This window comes from Aegilops tauschii, chromosome 2 (assembly GCF_002575655.3).
Source record: "Aegilops tauschii subsp. strangulata cultivar AL8/78 chromosome 2, Aet v6.0, whole genome shotgun sequence".
Taxonomy (NCBI): Eukaryota; Viridiplantae; Streptophyta; class Magnoliopsida; order Poales; family Poaceae; genus Aegilops; species Aegilops tauschii.
The window spans coordinates 355,429,269-355,454,836 of NC_053036.3; the positions used below are offsets into that span (position 1 = coordinate 355,429,269).

The following is a 25,568-nucleotide window of genomic DNA, read 5'->3' on the forward strand; positions in this document are numbered from 1 at the left end:
TCACACTCCGATTTGTTGGCACCATGAGTGGATCTCGATGGCTCATGTGGAGTTCGAGATTTCAAGTGACGACCGAGGTGAGTTTGGTTGTGGTGAAGATTGTGGACCAGATGATCGGCACTTTGCAGGAGTACCGGCTAGCAGGCGCGACAACACATGTGGACTTCTTATTGGTGGTGCTCTTTGGGCACAAAGTCTCGACTTACGGGGTGAAAACCCTTGGTCCGACCTTCATTGGTTGTACCTGGCAATGGCGGATCTCTATTCGTCTCCTTGTTGAAGGCATTGCTTGGAGTTCAGTCAGACTTTCTTCAGGGTGAAAACCCATGATCTGTGATCAGGCGACGACTGTGTTGGTGCACGGTTTCCTTCTTGGAGGCGTCATTCTTGGAGAACCTTTTTTGCAGTCCTTGTGTGGTCTCTGGTGGTGGTAGTTCCTCCTACTTCGTTGATCCGTTCGGCATTTTTCTTTTCTTTTTTATTTTGGTTGTGTGCATCCTTGATGTCTCGACTAGCTCTTGACATTATGTTGTTGCAGAGGCCGGGTGTAATTGATACGCTTGATATTAATATATTCCCATTATCGAAAACAAAAAAAAGTGACATCCTCAACCTAAGGACCTTCCCTCGAAGTTTGAGATGTACGAAAGCCAGGTGAAATTTCCCTATACACTTCCTCCCAAAGATCATGATAGAGGAATGCATTTTTCACATCCAATTGGTAAATAGACAATCAAAACTTGACACACGCTATAAAAAATGATATCTATGACAAAATGCATTCGTCATGCATTTTCTTACAAATGAACATACTTGGCCAATTTATGATGAACATGTAGTGCATGTGCTTTTGTGACAATAGTCTGGTTTTCTTCATAGATGTGTGCTTTCTATGAAGAAAACCGCTTCATCATGGATATGGTGCACTTCTAAGACACATATTGTCATAACTAAGCCATAATACTTGTCTTGTTTTTTTATGAAATAGATTATAATTTAGAGTATTTTTTTTATCAAATTCCAAAAAAGGAAAACAAGCATGTATCCGGCACTTCCATATGCACACCAGTTTTAACTAAATGGACCAGATGAACAGATTGGCAGGCATCTCTAGGCCAAAGAAGCTATAGGCCGCTAATCGAAACGAAAAAAAAAAAACTATAGGCCTCGCCGAACCATCAAACCTGAATGGTCACACTGCAGAGGCACAACCCCGACGGCTTCAGCTCCGACGTCCCCCACTCCGAACCCGGCGCCGCAGCCGGATCGTACGTCATCGTCCAGTACCCACCCTCTTCCTCCTGCGACAGCAGCAGCAGCTTCCCGCCACGCGCCCCAAGGCAGAACCTGGTGCTTGAACTGCCGGTGAGCGGCACCGGGATCTTCTTCCAAGAACTGTCCGAAGGGTCGAACGCCGAGAGGCAGCGCTGGTTCTTCCACTCGACGCAGAACAAGCTCTCGCCCACAACCGCGTGCGAGGTGACCATGACGCAGCCTCTCTTGATCTCCTCCCAGCGGCTGCGGCCGGGATCGTAGACGTCGACGAAGCGGGAGTTGCCGATCGTGAAGCTCGAGCGGCCGCCCATTATGTACAGCTTGCTGTTTAGCCCGCTGGCGAAGCAGCCCCATCTTGGCCTGCGAAGGCCGTCGATCAGCGTCCATCTGTTTTGCTGGGGATCGTATGCTTCCACGCTGGACAGACTGTTGTCGCTGGAGCCGAATCCACCGGCAGCGTATATCGTGCCGTCGACCTTGGCGCAGGCGAAGTCGCGACGTGCAACATTCATCTTGGCGAGTGCACCCCACCTATGCATATGAGCAGGATGGATTAGTTTCAGATTTCAAATGACTTCTTGCTTATTACTACTAAGAGCATTTGAATTATTAATGGAAGATCCAAAATATACCTGTTGAGCCGAGCATCATACTGGTAAACCTCGTCGGAAACAGAGTCCTTCCCATGGACAGCAGCATAGCCAGCAATGACATACAACTTCCCATAGAGAACCACCACACCGAACCCAGCTTTGGTCAGCCCAGGCATAGGAGGAATTGCACTGTTTTTGCGCTCCCCCAAGACCTCCCAGCGACACCCCTTTTCTCCAGCTTCAGCAGCAAGGACATAGACCAACCCTTCAATCTTCCCAACCTCCTTCCTCACAGCACTGAACTCTCTGCTGCCGATGAATGACATCCACCTCCTGGACACTGCACCCATGGAGGGGAAATGTCTCCGAGGGACGAGAGCGAGGCATATCTTCGCCATGTCTTCCGGCAAACCGGGAATTAGACCGTCGTGTGTATTGGTTTCTTTTTCGGTCATGGTAACTGAAGAAAGCCTTGGCCTGGCCAGAGACTTGAGCGGCACTGTACCACGCTGGCACGTCTGTGGTTGAACAAGCGGTTCCCTTGCTCCAACAAGTGCAAGCATTGAAATCACCGTTGGAAAGCTTGATTATTTGCAACGTGTGATGGTGCTTGATCGTTTCATGGTGATAGATATACTAATGGTGACTGAGTCTCGTCAAATTATATTGATCTGTCTTTGCTATCTTTCCTGCATCCTATCAGATAGTGCAAGTCCTTGGAATGGTTTCTCCTACAAGAACAAACAGCCTTGGTCTTGTTACTGATGAAGTATAAGCAGCTTCTTCCTTTGCGCATTGCCTTATAATCTACAAAACATATCAAACTATATTAATATCACCCAGATCCATAATAAAATGTTGGTTGGCAAGAAATTTTGTAGATCTTGATGACAATTAATCCAGTGGCTTCCACATGTCACTATCTACACTAGAATGAGTTCCAAGAGTACAAAAATTAACTCTATCCTTGATTATTCAATGAATCAAGGGAAGACCATAATTATCTCATCCCTATCACTGAAAGAATTAAGAAAGTACCATGATATGCTAGCCCTGTAGCGGAAAAGGATGCAAATTGGTGTCATTCATCACGATCAGGAAAGTTAGCAGAGAAAATGAGTTCTAAGTTTCCAACATTCAACAGAATAAACTACTTGTTCAATTTTATTGTGAATGACAAGTGACAAGTTCATAACTTGAGAACTTTTACGGTACCCTGGTACTCCCAAAGCAGAGGCAGGAGTACCACTCAAATCTAGCCCTTTATTTAAAAGGGAAGTTTAGTCATTTTTATTTAACCTCATCTAATACCTGATCTATCTCAAAAGAAAAAATCCCAATCTGATCGTTAATCTCGGCTCCCGGAAGCGAAACTCTAGGGTATCACTCCTGGTTTCGCGCCGCCATGGCCAAAGGGGCCGGTGACACAGGGGCGTGCTTGCATCTGAACTTTGGGATCATTCATTCTGTGCGGCTCATTCCAGAAGCACAATGAACCACATTGGGATATCCAATATATAGGTCAAAAGCAACAGGTCAATGCTGTCATTATAATTTAGCAAGTAATGATAACCTACAAACTGTAACAGAAGAAACTTTTTGAGAATTTCCAAAACATGTCAAAACCTTTTTGTTCAAGAACGATGTGCAATAAGCTAAGTCAACCCACCCCCCATCAAAAATCACAAATAGCATAATACAAAAGGAAACTGAAGGAAAGAGGCTGATTATAGCACCTAATGTCATACATCAAGTAAAATTGAATGTTCATAGAAAATAAAAGGCATGGTAAGCCCAAACGTCAGATCCTTTTGTGGCAGTCATGAAGTCGTCCTGGTTTCCGCAAAAAAAAAAACTGAAAAAACCGGCTGATAAAATTCAAATTCATGAATTGCAAGGATAAAAATATGAGAAAATATGACAAACGATAAATCAAAACAAAAAGTGGAAATTGTTTGATTTACAAAGTTATTTTTCTTTTTCAATAAATATTGAATTGGAAGTTGAAAATTACTGTAATAAAACATACCACATACTTCAATTTGTGGTGGAAATGTCACTCTACTACTCAACCCCATCAGGGAGAGAACCTGGTATTGTATTCCTAGTAGTAGTAGACTGCTATGGTCGATAGGACCCAATCCCTGACCGAATGTTTTCCACTGGAGAGCAAATTTGTTTGTTAGCAGAAACATAGTACTCCTAGATACAGGTTGCTCGTGCGCAACAAATTTATCTGGTGTAAACCACGTATGATGTATGAGCCTCAGAATCAAACTTAGTCATGTTGAGAGGAATAATAAAAACAGATAAATGAATAGTTACGATCATCGTCTCCAAAGAAAAGAAATGGTTATGAACAGTGAGATGTTAAACACATCATGTGTCACGTTACATTGTGCACCGGAGGAGCCTTGTGCTGCACACCAGCTGCGTCTAGAGATAGAGATAGATTAGATAGGTAGTTCAAATATTCTCTCTTGTAACCTACTCTATCTTCTTATCTCTTCTCCTCCAAATCTCCTGTAATATCTCAACCATCTTGTATGCGCTATCAGGGATCTTGCGCCCCTGCCTATAACATGCAACACGTCCCCTCGCACCGAGGCTAAGACGTTTCAGCATCTCGCACATGGTAATCAGAGCCATTCTTCTTCCCATCTAGTTTCCCCCTGATTCCAGTCGCACCACACGAAACATGTCTTCCTCCTCCGGCATATCTCACCCTAGCCTCAATGGGCAGGTGATCGAGAAACTCTCCCGCACGAATTACGTGCTATGGCGCACACAGATCACACCACAACTTCGTGGCGCCGGTGTCTTCCAATATGTTGATGGCACCTCGCCGGAGCCGACCAAGCTTCAAGCCGCCAAGGACAAGGACGGCAAGGACACGTTTGTGCCCAACCCTCTCCACCCCATCTGGGTCCGGGAGGACCAGCAGGTGCTTGGCTTCCTGCTGAGCAACCTCTCCAAAGAGGTGCTCGTCACGGTGACCGCAGTCACCACGGCGCACGCGCTCTGGACGACGCTGGCGGGCATGTACTCGTCGCAGTCGTTGAGCCGCGTCAACAACATCCGTACCTCGCTCATCAACGCGCAGAAGGGCAACCAGTCCGCCGCCGCCTACTTCGCCACCATGCGCGGTCTCGCGGATGAGCTCGCGGCGGCGGGCAAACCCGCGGCTGCAACTTCACCAGCTTCTGCCATGGGATTTTCTGTGGCAGAAACAGCAGGCACAACATCTCCGCATCGTACACGACTACAAAAAGGGGTAACAAAACCTGTAAACTACAAGCATATTACAAAATATGGTATGGTATGTCCTACAGGTGAACCTGGTGAACCCCACAATCTTGAGGAAGCTTTGAATGATGAAAAGTGGAGAAAGGCCATGAATGAGGAATTTGTGGCACTACAGAAGAATAAAACATGGCATTTGGTCCCTCCGCAGAAAGGTAAAAATCTCATCGACTGCAAGTGGGTTTTTAGAATTAAGAGAAAGTCAGATGGGACCATTGATCGGTACAAAGCTAGATTGGTTGCAAAAGGATTCAAACAACGGTATGGCATAGACTACGAGGACACGTTTAGTCCTGTTGTAAAAGCTGCCACTATTCGCCTTGTTTTGTCTATTGTTGTTTCCAGGGTCTGGAGTCTCAGGCAACTAGATGTACAGAACGCGTTTCTTCATGGTGTTCTGAAAGAAGAGGTGTACATGAAGCAACCTCCTGGGTTTGTGAACAAAATGTTCCTTCTTACATTTGCAAACTTGACAAATCATTGTATGGGTTGAAGCAAGCCCCACGTGCATGGTATTCACGTCTCAGTCACAAGATGCAACAGCTTGGTTTTGTTCCTTCTAAGTCTGACACCTCATTGTTTATTTACAACAAGCACAACACATACATATTTGTACTCATATATGTTGATGATATAATTGTCACAAGTTCATCAGATGAGGCTGTCACAGGGCTCTTGAAGGATCTCAGCTCAGAGTTTGCCCTCAAGGATCTCGGAGACTTACATTATTTCCTACGGATTTAGGTGAAGAAGCATGAGGATGGACTTCACCTCTCTCAGGAAAAATATGCGGCAGATCTGGTAAAGAAGGCAGGTCTACAAGGTTGTAAGCCCTCACCTACTCCTATGTCCAATTTAGAAAAAATATCTCTCACAGAAGGACAGCTTTTGAGTCCAGATGATAGCACAAAGTATAGGAGTCTAGTGGGTGCACTCCAATATCTCACACTTACTAGACCTGATATTTCATTTGCTGTCAACAAAGTCTGTCAGTTTCTCCATGCACCTACCTCAGTTCACTGGACTGCTGCTAAACGTATTGTTCGCTATGTCAAGAATACTGCCAATGTTGGTCTGAATTTCAGCAAGTCATCCTCTACACTTGTAAGTGCTTTTTCAGACTCTGACTGGACAGGTTGCCTTGATGACAGAAGGTCCATTGGTGGCTTTGCAATTTTCTTTGGCCCAAACTTAATATCCTGGTGTGCAAGAAAACAAGCCACTGTTTCCAGGTCCAGTACAGAGGCAGAGTATAAGGCACTAGCCAATGCCACAGCTGAGATCATATGGGTACAATCCATGTTAAAAGAACTTGGTGTTAGGAGCAGTCAAGTTCCTTGTTTATGGTGTGATAACTTGGGTGCTACATATTTGTCTGCCAATCCAGTGTTTCATGCCAGGACAAAGCATATTGAGATAGACTTTCACTTTGTGAGAGAAAGGGTTGCCAAGAAGCAACTTCAGATTCGGTTTGTGCACTCCAGAGATCAAATTGCAGATGGATTCACAAAACCGTTACCTACAAGAAGCTTTGAAGATTTTAAACATAATCTCAACTTGATGAAGTTGTGATTAAGGGAGGGTGTTAAACACATCATGTGTCACGTTACATTGTGCACCGGAGGAGCCTTGTGCTGCACACCAGCCGCATCTAGAGATAGAGATAGATTAGATAGGTAGTTCAAATATTCTCTCTTGTAACCTACTCTATCTTCTTATCTCTTCTCCTCCAAGTCTCCTGTAATATCTCAACCATCTTGTATGCGCTATCAAGGATCTTGCGCCCCTGCCTATAACATGCAACACGTCCCCTCGCACCGAGGCTAAGACGTTTCCGCATCTCGCACATGAGGAAGTACTGTCAGATTTGCAGAACATCACATAAAACCAGTTTTATTAATTTAACCAAGCAGCTCATAGAAAAGTTCTTTCTTTCTTTGCTGCTTTGGGTCAAGAGATGTGACATTCATGTTCCTTAGCGAACAGGGTTGAATCAAGCGATGGGATAGCATAGCAGCTCAACCAAAAACAAGCCAAGAAGTTAGTTGGCCGACAGAAGGGGCGAGAAATGGTTTCCAATCCAATCATAAATGGGTCACATTTCTACGGTAAAGGTAAACCCAAGTACAAGGCACGAGCAAAGACAATTGTATGTACAGAGATGATTTATTACCCGGGCTGCTGGGAAGTTTTGCCTCGGCGCTAGCTGCAAGCTTGAGGCAGCTAACAAATGGCGCAAGTATCTACACGGAACGGGAGGAAGTAGTAGTGTTCAACACATTCTTGCGGCTCTTTGCTCCTCCTATAGAGCCACCTGCTAGCAGATCGAAATGTTTTTATAGTGATCTTTCTCTTGGCTCCTCTCCTGAACAAGGGCACCTCTCTCCCTAGGGATAAAAGTATACGTCTATCGCTACCACACAAATCATTATTTAGCACTGCTTATCACATATCACCTTCATCTAAAGCTGGTCTGTGCTAGACAATACCATGGACGAGTTTCTTATACTACTTTAGTGATCTAAACGCTCTTATATTTCTTTACGGAGGGAGTAGTTTTCTGTGAGCTGCTTGGTTTCTCAAAGCGAAATATTTTGAAGAGTTAGCTGTTTTTAAGAGTTCTACTAGACTACGAGCCAAGATAAGTGTAAAAGATAATAGCAATGGATCAGTTGTCTATCATGGAGGAAGGCAGTATTCTTCTTCAAAGGAAAAAACCCGCACGGAATGAAAGGGCAACATTTCACAAGTCAACTTCTTTTTGCTGATAGGTACTACTCCCTTCGTTCCAAATTACTCGTCGTGGTTTTAGTTCAAGGGAGCACTAGTGTGGAGTGTTATTCATAGACAAAGAAGAAAATGTCAGTGTATGATGAACCTCCCGGGGAGCGAAAAGGCGAAATGTGCAGAGTCAGCCATGTGCTGATCACCGTGATCTGCGCACTTTTATTCTCAGAAATTGGAGGTCGGCCGGTCAAATTAAAGCTCTGGCCTCTGGGTGAGATGATCGCCACGGCAGCGCAGCGTAATGGCCTTATCTGGATGGAGGAGCTGCAGTACGGCGCCGTACGTCTACTCCTCCAACCTATGTTGACAAATTAAACCATGGCCACATGGACATTTTTTTTTTGTAAACTAATGGTGCCTAGTGTTTGACCTGTGCCGTTGCTGACGAAATTATGCTAAACATTTTGTTCCACTCGCCAGCTCAATACTACTACTACAAGGCTGAGAACTGAGAACCTATCAAACTAGAAATCCAAGTTTTCTTATATAAACTATGGCATTCAATTAAAAAGTAGAGTAGTTTGCAGTAATTAATCATGTTGATAATTTGACTTCGATTTGTTGGATAACCCTCTAGTTGATGGTTTTGGAACCTGTCAAATTCCGGTGATGGGCTCTCTTTCCCTACTGAATATTTTTTTTTCTTTTTATAAGCAGCTTACTGTTCACTCAAACTTATAAGGTTTTCTTTAATGTTGACTCAAACTTATAAGGTAGTGGAGACGGGAAACTCAATTGTACACCACTAGAACCTGGTCTTGGTGGGGAAAAAATAACTATTTTTGAAATTTAAAGAAAATGAAGAAAATGAACACACATGCTTGCAAATAAATTCCATAAAAGAGTCATCTATGCGAGTTCACTCTGTGCGTCCGGTTTTTTGTACGATATTAATACTTGGTAAATATGATATGAAATTAAAATATTGTTCGGTTTCGGTATATACCAAATTATTTCGGTATACACCATAATAACCAAAGTTGACGCGAATTTGAAAATGACGTAATAATAATTTATAAATTTATGACTCAAAACACATACTATTTTACACAAATAGTATATAACTGTATATATAAGTATATATGCATGCATAGATTCATGCATTGATGATTATGAACGTGCTTAGCATTTTTTAAAGAGAAAAATGGCTATGTTACAAGAAAAATGTATGTGCTTACTAGTGAATTTGATTCATGTACAAGAAAAATGACAACTTGTATGGTTGTTCGCCTCAAGAAATATAAATTTACTTTTTTACTTCTGTTTATTCAGTTAACCGTTCGGTTTTTTGGTATATACCATAAAAACCAAAGCTCAAAACGGTATGAAAAGTTCATACCATACCAAAACCATAAACCATAAAAACGTAAAATTGGTTGGTTCTGTTTATTTTCGGTATGGTTTTTCGGTTCGGTTTAAAAATGCACAGAGCGAATGCGAGTCGGCGAGTCACCAAGGTTAATGCTTTAACTTTTACTTTTTCAAGAGCAAAAGAAATTTGTTTCTTTCGGGCCATACAAATGTTCTTTTCTGCATGAAATTTCACAAACACATAAAAGGGTCGACCATTTACATTGTAATTTGTTCAATTTTTTTAGGAAAGGCCTTCATGGCTAGCTTTATTGAACTTAAATAACACTTACATCATCTGCTAAAAAACAAGAAATAAAGCCAGGAGGTGAGTCCAACTACACATTTGGTGGATCATCACGACCTTGTTGCACAAGCACATGAGCAACCATATTAGATTTATGATTACAATATGTGTAGTTTGCTCAGAATAATTAGAGACACACACACACATACTTTGAAGTATTCTTGTTTAAGTGTCTCCATGCAACAAATGCCACCGTGTCAAGCTATATGTGTCCAGTTCCACACAAACTATATGTGTAGTTTTATGGCATAGCTTATGTGGAAATAAATTCACAACAACTTATTGCAGCTCCCTGCCTTGTCATTACCCCTATATATACAGTCGTGCAACAGATTCCATAGCCATGAAATTATCAACTTTTCAGTTCTACAGGTTGCCGGCATATGTCCGTGATACTCTTTCATGTGGACTAGGGGGGAGAGTTGTCCTAAGAGCAGGCACCAGCCAACATAATAGGAATAGGTGGCATCGGGAACAAAATGATTAGCTCTTTGTCACTATCTCGCCTTGTTTGTACGTGGATTCTTACCGAAAGGCCATGTATTGCTTCATGGTGGACTAGATCATCTGGCATGACAAGTTACATGTTTCGCTCAATGTCTGCCCAATAGAGAGTATCACAACGGGCTACTGGAGGTAGTAACCAGTATAATCTCAACGATGATGAGCTGCCGCACACAAATGATCGGAGTAGTCTACTCCGTGACTTTTGGCTAGATAACCCCCCCCCCCCCCCCCCCCCTTCATTTTTAGCACTCTTGGTTGCTGAGGATGTAACAGTGGTTGCTAGCTTAGATGCATGTTTACTGTAAACAAAGGTTGCCTTTTCGTCCGTACAGAGTAGATTCATGCATAGCACAAGAAACGGTTTGTTCATTGCATTCTCACGGACCAGCAAGATTTGTTCAAATATTGATCACCATTCAAAACCTGCTTTGAAGTAATGCAAAATGAGTTGTGCATTGGTCAACATGTCAAAACCAAACAGAGCATGATTAATTGTTTTGTTTCAGATAATGGAAGAATAACTCTCCCTGCCTCTCCACCCAAGGGTGCACACGGCCAATGTTATAACTGTTTTACCACCATCCTTGTTTTCTATATAGCGCATCACTAGTTGGTCAATGGAACCAGATATGAATGGGGTGAGGAGGCGGGCGGCTATTTGAAAACTTTTGAAAAATAAGGTCGGCAACTAACTAATTCGCTGCTTGATTGCAAAGTCCATAAGGGAGTCGTTCATGCCAGCTGTAAAAATATAAAAGGTTAGTGCTTTAAAATTTACCTTTTCAAGGGCACGCAGATTGTTTCTTTCAGGCCACAAAATGGTTGTCCTTTGTTCTTCATGAAATTTCACAAGCACATAAATACTCGAACATTTAAATTGCAAGTTTGCTCAGGGTGATTAGACACATTGAAGTATTTTTCTTGAAGCATCCCCATGGAACAACTGCCCAGATATACTGCCATGTCAAGATGTATGTGTCTAGAAATTTATGGCGTAGCTTATGTGGAAATAAATTCACAACAACTATTGCAGCCAGCTCCCTGCCTTGACATTGCTCCTATATATACAATCCTGCAGCTGAGCAGATTCCATAGTCACGAAATTATTGGCTTTTCAGTTATACACATTGGCGGTATATGTGTGTACACTATTTCACGGGGATTGGAGGATATATCTTAAGGCATGAGCCACCGTTAGGCATAGATGGCACCGGGAACAAAATGATTAGCTGATTCATACTACTTCGCCTTGTGTCTGCATGGATTCTTACAAAAAGGTCATCGGATACTTGCTTGTGACTAAATCATCGGGCATGGCAAAGTTACATGTCTTGCTTACATCTGCCTGGTAGAGAGTATCACAAGGGCTACTGGAGTTCCGGGATGAAACAAGCATAATCTCAACCATGATGAGGTGCGTAATTATATTATCCATTGGCAAGAAATACTCTTGCAGGGTGCAATATGTTGGTTAGCTGACATGTTTGTGACGATTGGCTAGATGATCCTGCCAATTTTATGGTACCACTCTTGGTTGCTGACGATGTAAGAGTGGAGTTTTGGGATTCTTCCCCCCTCCTTCTTTAATGAATGATACGCACATTCGTGCGTATTCGAGAAAAAAAATCATGTTCGTTGTAAATAAAGGTTGGCTTTTCGAGAGTTGCGAGACTAATATAGCAAGAAAATGTTCTGTTCCTTTTAGTCCCAAAGGATCCACGTGATTTGCCCACAGGTCGATCAGTTCACCATTCAAGTGGATGTGCATTGGTGAGTGTGTCAAAACTAAAACGCCATGTATGAAATGTTGGAAATACTGAGTACTACCTCCGTCTCGGTGAATAAGTCATTCGCGTAGTTCTAGGTCGACGATTTAACTATCTAAATATGTATTATATGTGATAAAAATATATATTTAAAAACTACGTCCGTGTAGAAATCTAGTGATATACTTTTCATGACATATAGCACATATTTAATTCCTCAAATCGATGACCTAGAACTATATATGTTTAACTTTTTTACCACCATCCCTGCCTCTCCACCCAATGGTGCACAGAGCCAATGTTCATCTGTTTTTGCATCATCCATGTTCTACATAGCACGTCACTAGTTGGTCAATGAAACCAATATGAGTGAGACAGGATGGAGACATATTTGAAAGCTGTTGAAGAATAGGGTTGGGTACTAACTAATTTGCTGCCTGGTTACAAGTTGTGGCAAGTTTTGTCTAATATTTAGGACAATACCTGCAATCAACTGTATATAGTGATGGATTATCACCAACATTCTGTTAATCATGACACTTATTTCAAAATTAGTGTCATGATTTTAGTTCAAATTTTGAACTAAAATCTTGACACTTATTTTGGTACGGAGGAAGTATCTTGAAAGCATGATCTTTCTTTTGTGTGGCTAGTCAGGGGAATCTTTTTTGTCTTGAAATCCAAGATCTTTGCGTACCATCCGGCAGCAAAGACACATGTGCACACACAGCGTTGGTGCTGCAGCGTAGAATATGCCTATTTACTGATTCATGCACATGCATATAAGAGAAGCATTGTGGGCCCAAGGAAATCTTCTGTGCAAGTCTGTTGAACGCTTATCGCATCTTCATTCAGTTTGTCCCGCCGGCGTCTTTCTGCTAGTCAAATTACCCGAGGAGGCGAGGAGTAGACAATAAAGACGTGGACAGACGTCCTCAGATATACTAGTAATAATCAACCGCGCCACAACCACATAGTAGTTTCTCCTACCCGAGGACCAAGTGCTAGGCGATCGAAACATAAATATAAATCGAAGCAGAAAATGATAATATAGGGTGTGTTGAAGAGTGATGCTGATGCAGCACCAATGTGTTTTGAGCATGCGAGGTAAAGAGACCTATTCGCAGGACAACCAATAAAGCATTGCAATTCTTACTGTGTGCTTTTTGATCCCATAAAGTTAAGAACTGAATGCTGCCGACACACATTACGCCTTTTAATAAAACTAAAAAAACTAGCACCGGTTGATAGAGCCGATACCTTGCTAAGAACATCATGATTAGTACATGATGGCTCAACACCAGATTCGAAGCTTACCAACTATATATGGTGGGGCTTTCAAAAGAAATTGCTTGGCATGTGTTCATGACTATAAATTTTGTTTAGATGCTCCTGTAAAATCGCAATTGTAGCGTTGCATGATAATATCAGTGCAAGTGGTTCCCCGTTGTCAGGTCAACAAGGGGGGTAACATACATACTGATCTACTCCGGATGTTGTTCCAGCCATAGCTTCCGATTACAAAGAAATGCCTTTGTAGAACAAAATTTGGATGCCCAGCTCAAAACTCAAACAAGTAGCTCAAAAATGTTTGAGGATTGGATCAAAACCAAGTGAAGAGGTGCCCTTTTTCGCACCTGGTCCGACGAACATGCCACATAAGCATGTTCATGTACATTTGATGCTTCTTTCAACTGTACAAGTTAAGGGAGGATACCCCTAGGATTGCGATTGCTGAGTCCAGGGATATTCGGCAGGCCAGTGCCATACTCAGAGAGGCTGTAGCCCCTCTCAAGCTTCTCAGCTTCAAGGGGAAATTCCTCAAGCGTCTGAAAAAAAAAAGTACAAACATCAAATGGATGCTCGACACAGAAGTTGATAAGAACATTTAGAAGAGGAGTAATACCCTGTGTGCCTGTTCAAGAACTTGGAGCGTTTCTTGAATACGCTGCCGTCTGATAAGTACTTCATCTGTTTCCCTCAGCATGTCATCAAGTAGGCTCTCCCTGCACATCAGATCGTCATTATAGAATGATTCTTCCAGGTAGAAAGTAATCTGAAATTTACGATTGGGTTGCTCGCTAGCAAGTACATAAACCAAAGTGCAAGTCACCTGTACAGTTTCCGAATTAGAACGTTGTGGAGCTCCCGCTTTGTGTGGTTCACCTTAAGTAAAAGATCAGTCAAACGCCAGTGTCACCAATACAGACTACTTTGGAAATTAGATTTTAATTGTAACACTAATTAACAAGTAATGATACTTTTGCTTGGCACAATGACCAGCGTTGCTGGAACCTGTGACTTTTAGCAGCAAATTTTTAGTTCATGCAAGAAAATGTCTAGGTAGGGACAAAAAGAGATAAGTAAACCTCTCTTGAGAAGTAGTTTTTGTCTTTGATTCAGAGTATGCCAATATAGCATACATCTACACCAGGAGTTATATATTATAACATCCACAATTAGCATCCCAGTGTTTTTTATTTATATATATAATTCGACCGTTGGAGGTAAAAAAAAATTAACAACAGGTATGTTAAAGCTCTCGAACAATTGGAGCAAAGAACAAATAAGTCAGTAGAATTATATTGCAAATTCACCAATAAGTAGATGGTCAACAAGGTATCTTCAAGACTTTAACAGGTATCACCACATTGTAGACACTAAACTTACCAAAAAATGCATTATAGCTTTGGGAACCGCATCCTCAATACTCTTTCTGACAATGTCATAGTAAGATTTGACCAAAAGCTTCACAATAGCTATCTCTGTTCTGTCCCGGTCAGTCTTGTTTTCTGATGGTTTCAAGGTGCTCGGTGGCTAGTAAGAACAAGGATAAGAATTGAAGATGAAATATGAAGTGCTGATGAATTACATATTGCAAAGCTCACTTGTGATAGTAAATTCACCTCTCTTAACCGAATCATAGAGTATAAGCTATTGAGGCTGTAACCTCGTGGATCTGACATGCTTGACAAACTCCCACTAACAAGTGAGTGACCATTCTGGCCTCCACCTGCCACACTTGTTCCTACATTGATTGTACCAGATTTCAGATCATAGCCCAAAAACATATCTCCTGATTGTACCAGATTTCAGATCATAGCCCAAAAACATATCTCCTTATATACAACTGCAATAATTGGCAGAACTGTTTGATATATTGTAATTTGCAGGTATTGAACACTTCAATGTATAGAACTTGCAGGTACTAAACACTAAGGCAAGTTCGAATATAAACAGAACATATTTTTGGGCCAAAGTTTATAATATCGAGGCTGTGTCTCAGGTGGCTCCAGAAAGGATGCACGGGATACATAGAACAACGATGTACAGTGTGCTAGTTAAATGCCCCCAGGCCTTTCTCATCAATCATTGCTGCCGTTCAAAGGTAGATATCATTATATTCCTAGTATGTGCGCAGACGAAGTTACAAAACTTTGACCAACAATGCCCAGAACATATTAATCGGTAGATTTTTCATATAAAAATACAAACATGTCATTATATTATTACGTAATTTATAACTAGGTAAAGTAATGGGCAGCAGTGTGTATTGGGTAATGATCAATGGTGTGTACTGGAGACTGGGTGCACTTGAATTACTACCTCATGTAGCATAGCTACACAACATTCATCTAGCCCGTTTAAGATGGCCCATAGAAGCAAGGCTCACTGTTCAGTTGCATGAAGGCTAAAGTGAAGAATATACTCTCTTTTTTTTTTGGGGGGGGGGGGGGGGGAACAAATATAGAATATACTTTGAAAAGTAACTAATCAAACTTCCTCGGCAACAAAATTATCTATAGGTAGATGGGACGAAAGGGGGTGGTGCGTTCACAGCAATGACGCTCTAACACATGCCCTGATGGATAGTGGTCAAGACAAAGAAGCAGTCCGGATGATCACAACTCCACTAATCCAATACTACTGTTTCCATGGTTGCTCATCTACCCATGCGGGAGACTTTTTTTTCGGCTTGTATTAATTACAATTAGGCAAAAGTTGCAGGCTATATTGCCACCAAAGCTATATATTTTTTACCAAATGACCAATCTCGCTTGGAAAGACTAGGATTCCCTTGCCTTGGATCCAAACATACTCTGTGTTGAAATCTGAAATGACAAGTAAAAGATAATGGAGGTAGTATTCAGAAATATGATAGTTTACATCTTATATGGGCAATCCAATCTCATCACTTAGCAAGAAGGATGAGTCGAAGTTCCCAACCGAAGGGTATTCACATCATGTGGCTTCCCAGTGAGTAAATGTTTCTCCACAAATAGATTTATAAACGAAAGGCATACAGGTGGGTCGATTTGGTCATATCATACTGTATTTAAACTTCAGATCATCAGAAGATTTTTCTTTTGTCTTTGTATCGTATGAATTGCCAAGCAGGATTCAAATTGCCTGCGTTAACCTGTCGAAACAGCTAGGATTAAGGACAGGTTATACCAGCCAGGTGCAGCAGTGACTCGTTAAATTCGTGTTAAACCACTATGGGGCTAACCATGGGCAAGTTTGGGCGATTTGCACTTCTGAATATCACGTCTCAACAAGCAACTGGTTATTTTCTTCTAAACAGGAAGTGAACAGATGGTATTATGAATACACTGATGCAGCAGTGCATGGCGATTAGCCAATCACATATATGTCCAGTTCTTACAGGTTGGGCCATGTGATCTAGGAGTTAATTCATTGGTGCCCCGGCTGCTCAACGCCTGGCCTGGAGCTCGTTTGGTTGCATCCTGGAGAAGCCTGGGTAAGCCTGACCTGGATCAACCGGCACCTTGGTTAGCCTGAACCAGGTCTTCCCAGTTCAGGCCACTAGGCCAGGTTTCAGCTGGAAGATGATGATCCATGACCCCGAATCCGCCAGCACCAACCATAACCAGCCAGGAAATGGGAACTTAAACCTCTTAGACATATTACTAGCAAATGAACAGTGCTTAGTTATTCATATATTATATAACTGGTTCAAATATGAAATCAAATGAGCTATAAGGAAAGCATGACCCAAATGCAACATCATATGAATTCAGTGCAACCCAGATTGACATCGTGCTTGCACAGAAGTTACAATGATAAAAATCTCCAAAGCAGAGAAATGCAGATCAAGCATATGACTTGTATAATTACAGCTACACTGGTTTACCTGCATCTGTATCAGGCTGAAATCCCTGGTCAGCAGAAACACAAGACAGAAAATGAAGTTGGGTAAAATTGTTAATATCATGTTATAACACATCTAGAAAACAAATTTTGAAACAGTAATAAGATACTATTTGAGATCTGATAACCTTCTCAGCTGTTGCTCCTCTGGAAGTATCTCTTGCAAAAACAGCACGTGACTTTTGACCTCTTTCAGATTTGAGCTGTACATTGTTCTCAGTAGAAGATTTTAGCTGCGCCTCAGAACTTATACCAACACCATCCTGCAATAAGTGAAGTGGAAATAAGATGTAACACCTCCCCTCGAGTCTAAACAAAATCAAATGAGCTTAGCAACTAAAATGTTGATGTATGTCAAGTACCATCTTCTAGTAATCTGCAATTAGATGACATGTATAAAACTCACAAGTTGATTCTTTGTAAATTCGCTAAACCTTGTGGCTCAGATTGATTTATACCCGGCTTATGTTTACTAGCAATTGTACATGTCAAATGCATGTTTCTCGGAATATATATTGCATACACATAGAAAGTATAAACTAACAATACGAGGACAGACATATTTAAGATATAAGTGTACTCACTACCAAATTATTTCTTATCTTACAAACTACTCGAACGAAAAATATTACGCATTAGGCATGACCAACTATCTAGACCAACATCTAGATCTGTATTTTCTTGTCGCCTTGACGTCTGTTCGCCCCAGTAGAAGATAGATCAGAATTTGGTCCTGGGGCTTCTGTTATTTCTTAATTTTATTAGTTGTGTCAACAATTATAACTAATCATGTAGTAATTCAAACAAAATCAAATTACTTATATTATTGTGACAATAGTTGTAGTTGACTCTGCTAATACAAGAAAAACTCAACACTGAAAATTCATGTTTTCACTCTTTTTCTAGTGAAGTGAATTCCGCGAGCATGCTGACAGTATGTAATCTGTCAATACGATTTTGACATAGAATTATTCAAGTTAGGAACAATTTGTGTATGAACACAACTTCCATCCACATTGATTCCAGAGCCATCATGCAAGTTGACCTACTCCTTTCAATTAATTGTTTTCTTCAAAAGGAGCGGTTGCGGGTGTCGTTTACTATTGAATTCTTAGTGACGTTAAAAAATTGATTAGTCAAACTAAAGAGAATAAAACTACTCCGCGGATAGCAGTAGCAGAGCAGTCGAATGCAAAGGTTCATTGTTGCAAAGGTACATCCCAGTCATCCACATTGGACTTCTCCTTTACGTTATTCAGGAATAGATACAAAATTTGAGGTGGAAAAGATGTTACCTTATGAACCGATAGTGAAGTTGGTCCTCTCGAAGATAGACCTTCGTGCTTAGCAAGTTCAACAACCTTGCTGCCTCCAACAAAGCTTGAATGTGAGGTATTTATGTAATCCATCTGTAGAAATATTTGTATAATTGCATATAAGAAAATAAACACAAAAGACAAAAAAATGGAGCTACGTGCACAAGCGAATAACAAATCAAGACACTCATTAGCATGTATCTGCAACCCCAGTGCCAAGTACCAATCCACAAAGTTCAAAAAAAAGAAGGTTCTTCATTGGAATAGATAACCGGACATGTAACTACCATAACTGAAACCAGAATAGAACATGGGAAAACATGAATTAGATTGTGAAAAAACTAAATACAATTACAACTGAGATAGATTGTCACAATGCTGAGCTCATAATAACCTAACTTGTTCAACAGTATTTAAACATAACTGGTAATAAGTGCATAAATAACCAACTTTTGTTAGGATACTCAAGACTGTATCCTTGCATTAATACCGGGGGACACGAGTACAGTGGGACCCTTAAACCAGAGTGACAGGTTATAGCAGCCACATTGTTAAAAACCAGCTTCTTTGCAAAGCATATCCAATAGTGTAAGATGAAAGCAACCAATTGTTTAATGGTTGGTTACTTTAGTTGCAGGATACTGTGGATAGTAAACACCCCGAAAATTAAACTTTATTATTGGAGAAATCCAATGGTTACCACCAATTGGCAAATAAGAACTCAGAATATAAACACTTACCTCCATTTCAATAATATGAGTTATCATTGTCTCCGCAGGTCGAAGACCATCTCTCAAGAAATTGCTAACTGATTCACCCATCCGTCTTTTAAGAATTGGGTATTTCTGCAGCTCACTAGTTAAGCAACCATGGCTAATCTGCATTATTCAGGATACCTTATAACTAACGTAATTAGAGGTTGATAGGAACAACATAGTTACGAGTGCATACTTTGACTAACTCGTCATAGATAAATTTGGCACACTGAAGACTTGGATCAAGCAAACGGTCTATCTGCTTTCGCACAAGAATCTCAAAAGGCACCTACAATTTATAATAGGAAAAAAAAAACATACTTCTGAGCATGGAGAAGTCCGGTAAGAAGACATTAACTGGAATAACAAAAATTTAACAAGAAAGGATTGCATCATCCAGAGAAAAGGTAAACCTCTGGCAGAAACATAGCACCCTTTGGACCGTCAGAGTTCTGTATGCTCGTGCGGATATCTTCATCGCTTATATTCTTGCAAGGGTCAATTTCCTTCATATAGAGTAAGTAACTAAGAAATGTGAAACAATAGATTTATGACACACAAAAAAGGAAATATGTGAACCACAAGATGAAACAGGTGAAAATTATGACACATACTGTTGCTAAAATGATGGGAATTTAAAATGTAGTTTGTAATGCCATATAGCTATATACGATGATAGAGTAACACTAGCACGAGGTAATTGTTTCTGCCCAGAAATTAAAATGATCTGCAGGAAGATATACTAGTTTATTACAGTGCACAACTTTTTCCCCTACAGCATGTTGATATAGGGGACACAACAATTAAGGCAGAAAAATACTATAATGTGACTATGGAGAGCAGAACCCTTCCTGAAAGGGCGGATCTCAAGAAAATTCTCTGGTAAGGCATACTAAACTATCCCAAGAAATTCCCGAAAAGGAGAGGTCATCACCAAAGAACCAGCCATTTCACAAAATGCAAAATCAGTCTACATACAAAATAACTAAGGAAAAATTACCACAATAACTTAATCTAGAAAATGGTAGAAGTTGCTGTTCGCTGTGAATTTGTATTCATTTTTTATTTTTTGCCACTGTGTAGGTCAGTTTATGACATGAAGTTTATGTCAAAGTATCACTTCCCACATTTCTGCTCTCATAGCACCCACTAAAACCACTTAGCTCGTGTAGTATTGTGAACAACATGGAGCTCAACTGACAAGAAGCGGCAGCAAAGCGCTAAGGAGGCAAAATGGAACCTCCATCGCCAGGACCTGTTCTGCTCACTGCCAACCGCCCGCATCACTATTACACTGAAGCATCAACTGCTGCACCATGTTCCCAGCTGTGTCGCCCTGCCATGCTGCCCATTAAGCCCAACTGTGTATCTAGTGGGTTTGCAGCAGCAAGGGCTTTCAGTTGTGACTTAGATTGAGATTTTAAGCATGCGCTAACTCTAACTGATGCATGCAGTCATTTTCTCAGCGGCTGGCTGATGCATTATCAAGTCCAGGACCAGGAGTAACATATGCATGTGCTTTAGGAGTAGAAAGAGACACTTGCTTGTTTTTAATGAAGCAAAGGGGTATATTTGGCGGAGTGCTAGATGAAGCATAATTCTGTAACTAGTGAGTAGTATTGTTGCAAACTAGTCCCAGGGAGCACTATTCTCATTATATGCAAATTTAATTCTCATATTAACACACAGTGAATTGTAATAACTTGGATACATGTCTGCTGTGTAAATATGTCAAGCTATTGCTTTTGCAAACCTCCAAGCTTTTGACAAAAATTGACTGAAAAATGTAGTGAATTCTTGCTCCACCAGAAAGCTGATCTGTTGACACTTTATTTTTTCCCTCCACCATCGAAGAAAAAGCTGAAAACATGAAGATATTATTAACATTAGAAAAAGAATGGCATTGGGAAAATCAAACACTTCACAAAATAAGTTCTTAATATTCTGACATCTAAATTGTCATGTAACTAAAAGAGTTCCACAACGGTAAAAATAAACAAGCAAATGCTTTCTAGACAGTTAAGATAATTTAAAGATATAAGTACTTTTTCTGAGTTTTGAATTAATTATTGAATGGAACTGGACTACAAAGGATTGTTGATTGAGTCACCATAACAGCAATAGTTCTTAAAAATAGCAACAAAACAAAAATTAGTAAGTTAAGGTTTTACAATGAATGGAACATATCATTCTTCCTTACCTTCACAATATTTTCCCAATATGTTCAATAGTTTGACTCCCTGACCAGCCTGCATATCGAAGACCAGAAAGGCAGGGTTGAAAAGTAAAAGAAAATGACACTAGAAACAAACTAACATGTGCGTGAAACAAGAGAAGACCAGGTAAATATATGGTTACTAAGAAAAACAACATGCATAAGGGAGTCAGGTGTGATGCGTCATGTATGTAGTTCAACAGAGCATGACATATGATAATTGTAATAACTAATAAGTGATTCTCATGCCAATGCATATAAGATATAGCAAACTCTAAACTATGCACAGTTAAGGCATCCCAGCAATAAATGACAATTCCATCATAAAGCAGGTATTCACAATTTATACTTATGTAATATCAGTGTAATTACCGTCGATTCTGCCGTATCACCATATGCAGCATGTTCCTTGGCAACTGCTACCAACTGAGCATTTATTCGAGATTTCAAACCTGGAAGCATATCTGTGATGTGCTTTAGTAGAATCTGCAAATAAGAGCCAAGAGTTGCAATGATGAGGTGCACAGATAGAATCATTAGATGTATTAATATCACTTATGGAAGCATCATAGACAGTGTCTATGGATAAATGAAGGTGCCCATAGATAGTGCATCAATACATACGGCAAAGGCTTGACCTTTTTCAGCAAGGCGTTCATTAGTTACTATTCAAGAAGTATTATATTTCATCCACTTAAAAGTTTTGTTAACCAACCAACTTTTATCAAGTTAATCTCTCAGTTACATGCTAAAACTAGAGGTTTCAACTTAAACATGAAAAATCATTCATTGACCCACTATCTTGCAGTAAATTGAGAATGATTCATCCTAGATCAGATTAGTGTCAAAAAAACATTTCTCCTGGAGCCTGAGTATGTTGATGTTTGTTCAGGATATTATTGGTAAATGAAGTACAAAGAGACTAACAACATAAGCAACATAAGCAATACAGGGGCAAGAAAAGTACAACAAATATTTAACAGCAATGTGTCAATACCATATTTAACTTCTTGGCCAATTGAGGAACACCACAACATTGTGAAAGACCATGATAAGCCTGTTAAAAGAAAAGAAAATAAATAGAATCAGACACGGCTTCTAAGAAAATATGCCTAGTCACAATGGATAGTACTGCTGCAAGAAAATTCACAGGTTCCAGGCATACAGGTAGAGTCGAGAAAAACTTCTCCTCAAAGGCAAGTGCATCTTTGATGCTTCGGTTAAAGTTGATGTCCTGTAGGAATCATCCACTTGTGTTAGATTAGAAGTTAGAACAAATAACTTTATCAATTTAGGCAGTAGCATTATCATTAACTGCTAAGATCCAAGTTTAAATAACCAATTGAATTCACTACCAACACATATAAAAAACTAAGAAGTTTAGAAATATAACAGCACAGCACATGAGTTTCTTGTCGTGTTTTTATGTGTGTGTGTGTGTGTGTGTGTGAGAGAGAGAGAGAGAGAGAGAGAGAGAGAGAGAGAGAGAGCAGCCAGAACATGAAATTCAAAATGACAAACAAAATTATCAGGGTTTGTGGTTTTGCCTCGGAATATACCTCTTGGCTGCGATTCACAATACCTACATAACCAAGCTTGAGGGGGATTACATTTCCCAGTAAAAAGTTACGAGCATCAGTACCCCTGTCCATGATGTCCAACTAAGGCCATTGAAAAACAAATCAAAATTGTCATCACAGAGTAAGGTAACAACTTTGCAGTATTAATTTTGTGCACACATTAATACCTTGGTGATAACACCAATTGTACGAGATCCTGCCAGAAAGACAGCAAACAGTTAAGTTTACACTTCTTAGCTACAAGGAACTTCATAATAAATTCTTCCATAGAGTTGCTTAAGTACCATCAGGATCACCAAGCCGTGCCAGTTGAAGAGCATCAGAATTAGCTAAATCTGCATTTGCGGGTGAGACGGCCAAGATAATGCAGCTTGGATGCTTAATGTATTGCATGATCATTGTTCTTATTCTTGACTCAATATCACTAGGCTGATCTCCGACCGGAACCCTTGTAATTCCAGGGAGGTCAACCAAGGTGATGTCAATTACATTTGGTGAGAAGATTTTCAGACGAATCTGTTTGTCAGAGACACCTTTGTTACCTCCAGCTTCTTTGTCCGTTTCCGACTGAAAGCAGGCAATATATTTCTCTCGTGAGAACATTATGAAGGCATGCAATTAATAAATAATACAGTTTCAAATATTACTTGAGAGGTGCTACAAATAGAAAGAGTGGAATAAGATGAATAGAGGGAAAAAATCAGCGTCTCGCAAGACTAAGATAAATAAAACAGAAGGAACAAAGTTAAATATTCAGGACTTACATGTTTACTAATACAATGAAAACATAAGTTAGACAAAAAAAAATAGACATATAGACAAATACTGCCTCCATTCCAAAATACATTATGTTCGTCCTAGAAAGCCTGCAGTCAAACTTCTCTACCTTTGACCATGTGTGTGTGTGTGTGGGGGGGGGGGGGGGGGGGGGGGGCGCATACTATCACATGAGAAAGCAATTACAAACTCTCCGGAGTGTTCCATTAAGGCAACCTTTCTGAATCTAAGTATATTTATCGTGTATGATCCTCCCGCATGTTAGTGTCCAACTGGCTTCGGCATTTGAGCAAGGCTAACAAGCACCAATAGGCTAATAAGCGGATATACTGGGGATGCATGATAATATTCAGATTACTTGCATCTTGCAAAGTGATGCCATGCTATAGAAAAAAGAACAGAACTATCTTCGAACTTTGTCCTGATGATGATTGTGCCACCATAAAGAAATAATTGTGCGCACAAGACTGACTGGAAGATCCATAGTAATGTTAAAAGTGCATGATTCACAATATCTGCTGCAAAGTTTAAGCAACAGTTATTTTCGACAAGAAGAACTAGTGTGAAGATGGACATTAACTGATAAAATTCTAGCCAGTAATATCGGCGGATGCTAGTGCAGAAGTAACACAGCATGTCAGCACAATTGTTGCTCCGTCCGCAAACTACAAAAACTGCAAATTATGTATAGTTGTAGTGGTACTCTTACGAACTACAATCCTTTATTTAAGTCATGGAATCAGCAAAACAAAAATGCCTATAGAGTACAAGAAGCAAACAAGCAAAGCTACAGCCGTCACCAAGGCTGACGCACAATTTTTGGGTATCCAGCATTACAGCAAACATATTGCATACACTCGGAAAACAAGCAAAGCTACATCAATCCGTGAGACCGAGGCACTCGTTTCAAGCCCCAGCGACAGCAAACATGTCACCCGCACGCAGCATAGCAAAGCTGCAGCAATTGCAGAGAAACTGACCTGGATCTCGCGCTTGATGTGTTCGAAATCGTCGAATCGGCGGCCGGGGGCGTGGAGGAACTCGCCCCACTCCTCGGGGGCCGAGTGGCGCACGAGCTGGAGCACGAGGGGGCGGCGCGTGCAGATTTCGGGGCCCCTCGGGAGGAAGTCGCGGCCGACGAGCGCCTCCAGCACACTCGACTTGCCGCTGCTCTGCCCGCCGATCGCCGCAACCTGTGGCAGCTCCACGCCGGCGGCGGCGTCACCGTCCAGCCGCGCCATGATGTCTTGCAGCCTATTGACGAGCGGGATCACGGCTTGCCCCACTGTCGACGGTTGCGCCGCCGCCGCAGCAGCAGCCGCTGCCGAGTCAGCCATCGCCGCCGACAGTGTTGGGTTTTGGGAGACTAGAGGGAACGCTTTGGGGCTCTTTTCCTCTCCTTTTCTTCGCTGGGGTTTTGTGGATGTGCGGATTGTGTGAGATACCAGCAGCATCAAAACAGAACGAAAATTTACAAAATGGAAACGAAAACGAAAGTTTACAAAGTTTCCCATACTCCCGTCAAAAAAAAACAAAGTTTCTCATACAAGCGAAAACAAAACAGCATTTTTTTATGAAATTTATGTAAAAAAGGAATTTTCATCTGTATATGTATAGGGAAACTCTTCTAATCACCCGGCGGATCACATCGTTTCGTCTGTGCCAGGGCCGTATGGTTTTATCGATCTATTTGGGAAATTGTATGGAGGAAATCATGATCTAGCTCGGATGTGAGATGTATTGTTGCTATAAGAGGAGTTGTATTGTCTAGGGTTCTAACCCATAGTTGGCAATTGTGGAAATCAACATGAACTTTCCGGCCACGGCCCGGCTGGTTATAAACAAAGTAATGACAATTAGTGGTA

The 25,568-nt window shown here is 40.9% G+C and overlaps 2 protein-coding genes across 2 annotated transcripts; both read right to left on the reverse strand.

Moving 5' to 3' along the window:
• Nucleotides 1-999: 999 nt before the first annotated feature.
• On the reverse strand, nucleotides 1,000-2,967 carry LOC109745637 (F-box/kelch-repeat protein At1g67480). The gene is made up of 2 exons (XM_020304750.4): nucleotides 1,908-2,967; nucleotides 1,000-1,806 (listed from the first exon to the last, which is right to left on the reverse strand). The coding sequence occupies exons 1-2, from the start codon at nucleotides 2,429-2,431 to the stop codon at nucleotides 1,179-1,181; spliced, it is 1,152 nt and encodes a 383-aa protein (XP_020160339.3). The 5' UTR covers nucleotides 2,432-2,967; the 3' UTR covers nucleotides 1,000-1,178.
• Nucleotides 2,968-13,254: 10,287 nt separating this feature from the next.
• LOC109745633 (dynamin-related protein 3A) lies at nucleotides 13,255-25,109 on the reverse strand. Its single transcript, XM_020304746.4, has 20 exons — nucleotides 24,684-25,109; nucleotides 23,211-23,493; nucleotides 23,094-23,122; nucleotides 22,906-23,007; nucleotides 22,512-22,580; nucleotides 22,344-22,403; nucleotides 21,719-21,832; nucleotides 21,332-21,380; nucleotides 20,885-20,991; nucleotides 19,545-19,637; nucleotides 19,328-19,420; nucleotides 19,117-19,254; nucleotides 18,356-18,469; nucleotides 17,189-17,323; nucleotides 17,044-17,068; nucleotides 14,795-14,916; nucleotides 14,559-14,705; nucleotides 14,002-14,054; nucleotides 13,795-13,894; nucleotides 13,255-13,717 (listed from the first exon to the last, which is right to left on the reverse strand). The coding sequence occupies exons 1-20, from the start codon at nucleotides 25,038-25,040 to the stop codon at nucleotides 13,592-13,594; spliced, it is 2,316 nt and encodes a 771-aa protein (XP_020160335.1). The 5' UTR covers nucleotides 25,041-25,109; the 3' UTR covers nucleotides 13,255-13,591.
• Between the last annotated feature and the right edge of the window lie 459 nt (nucleotides 25,110-25,568).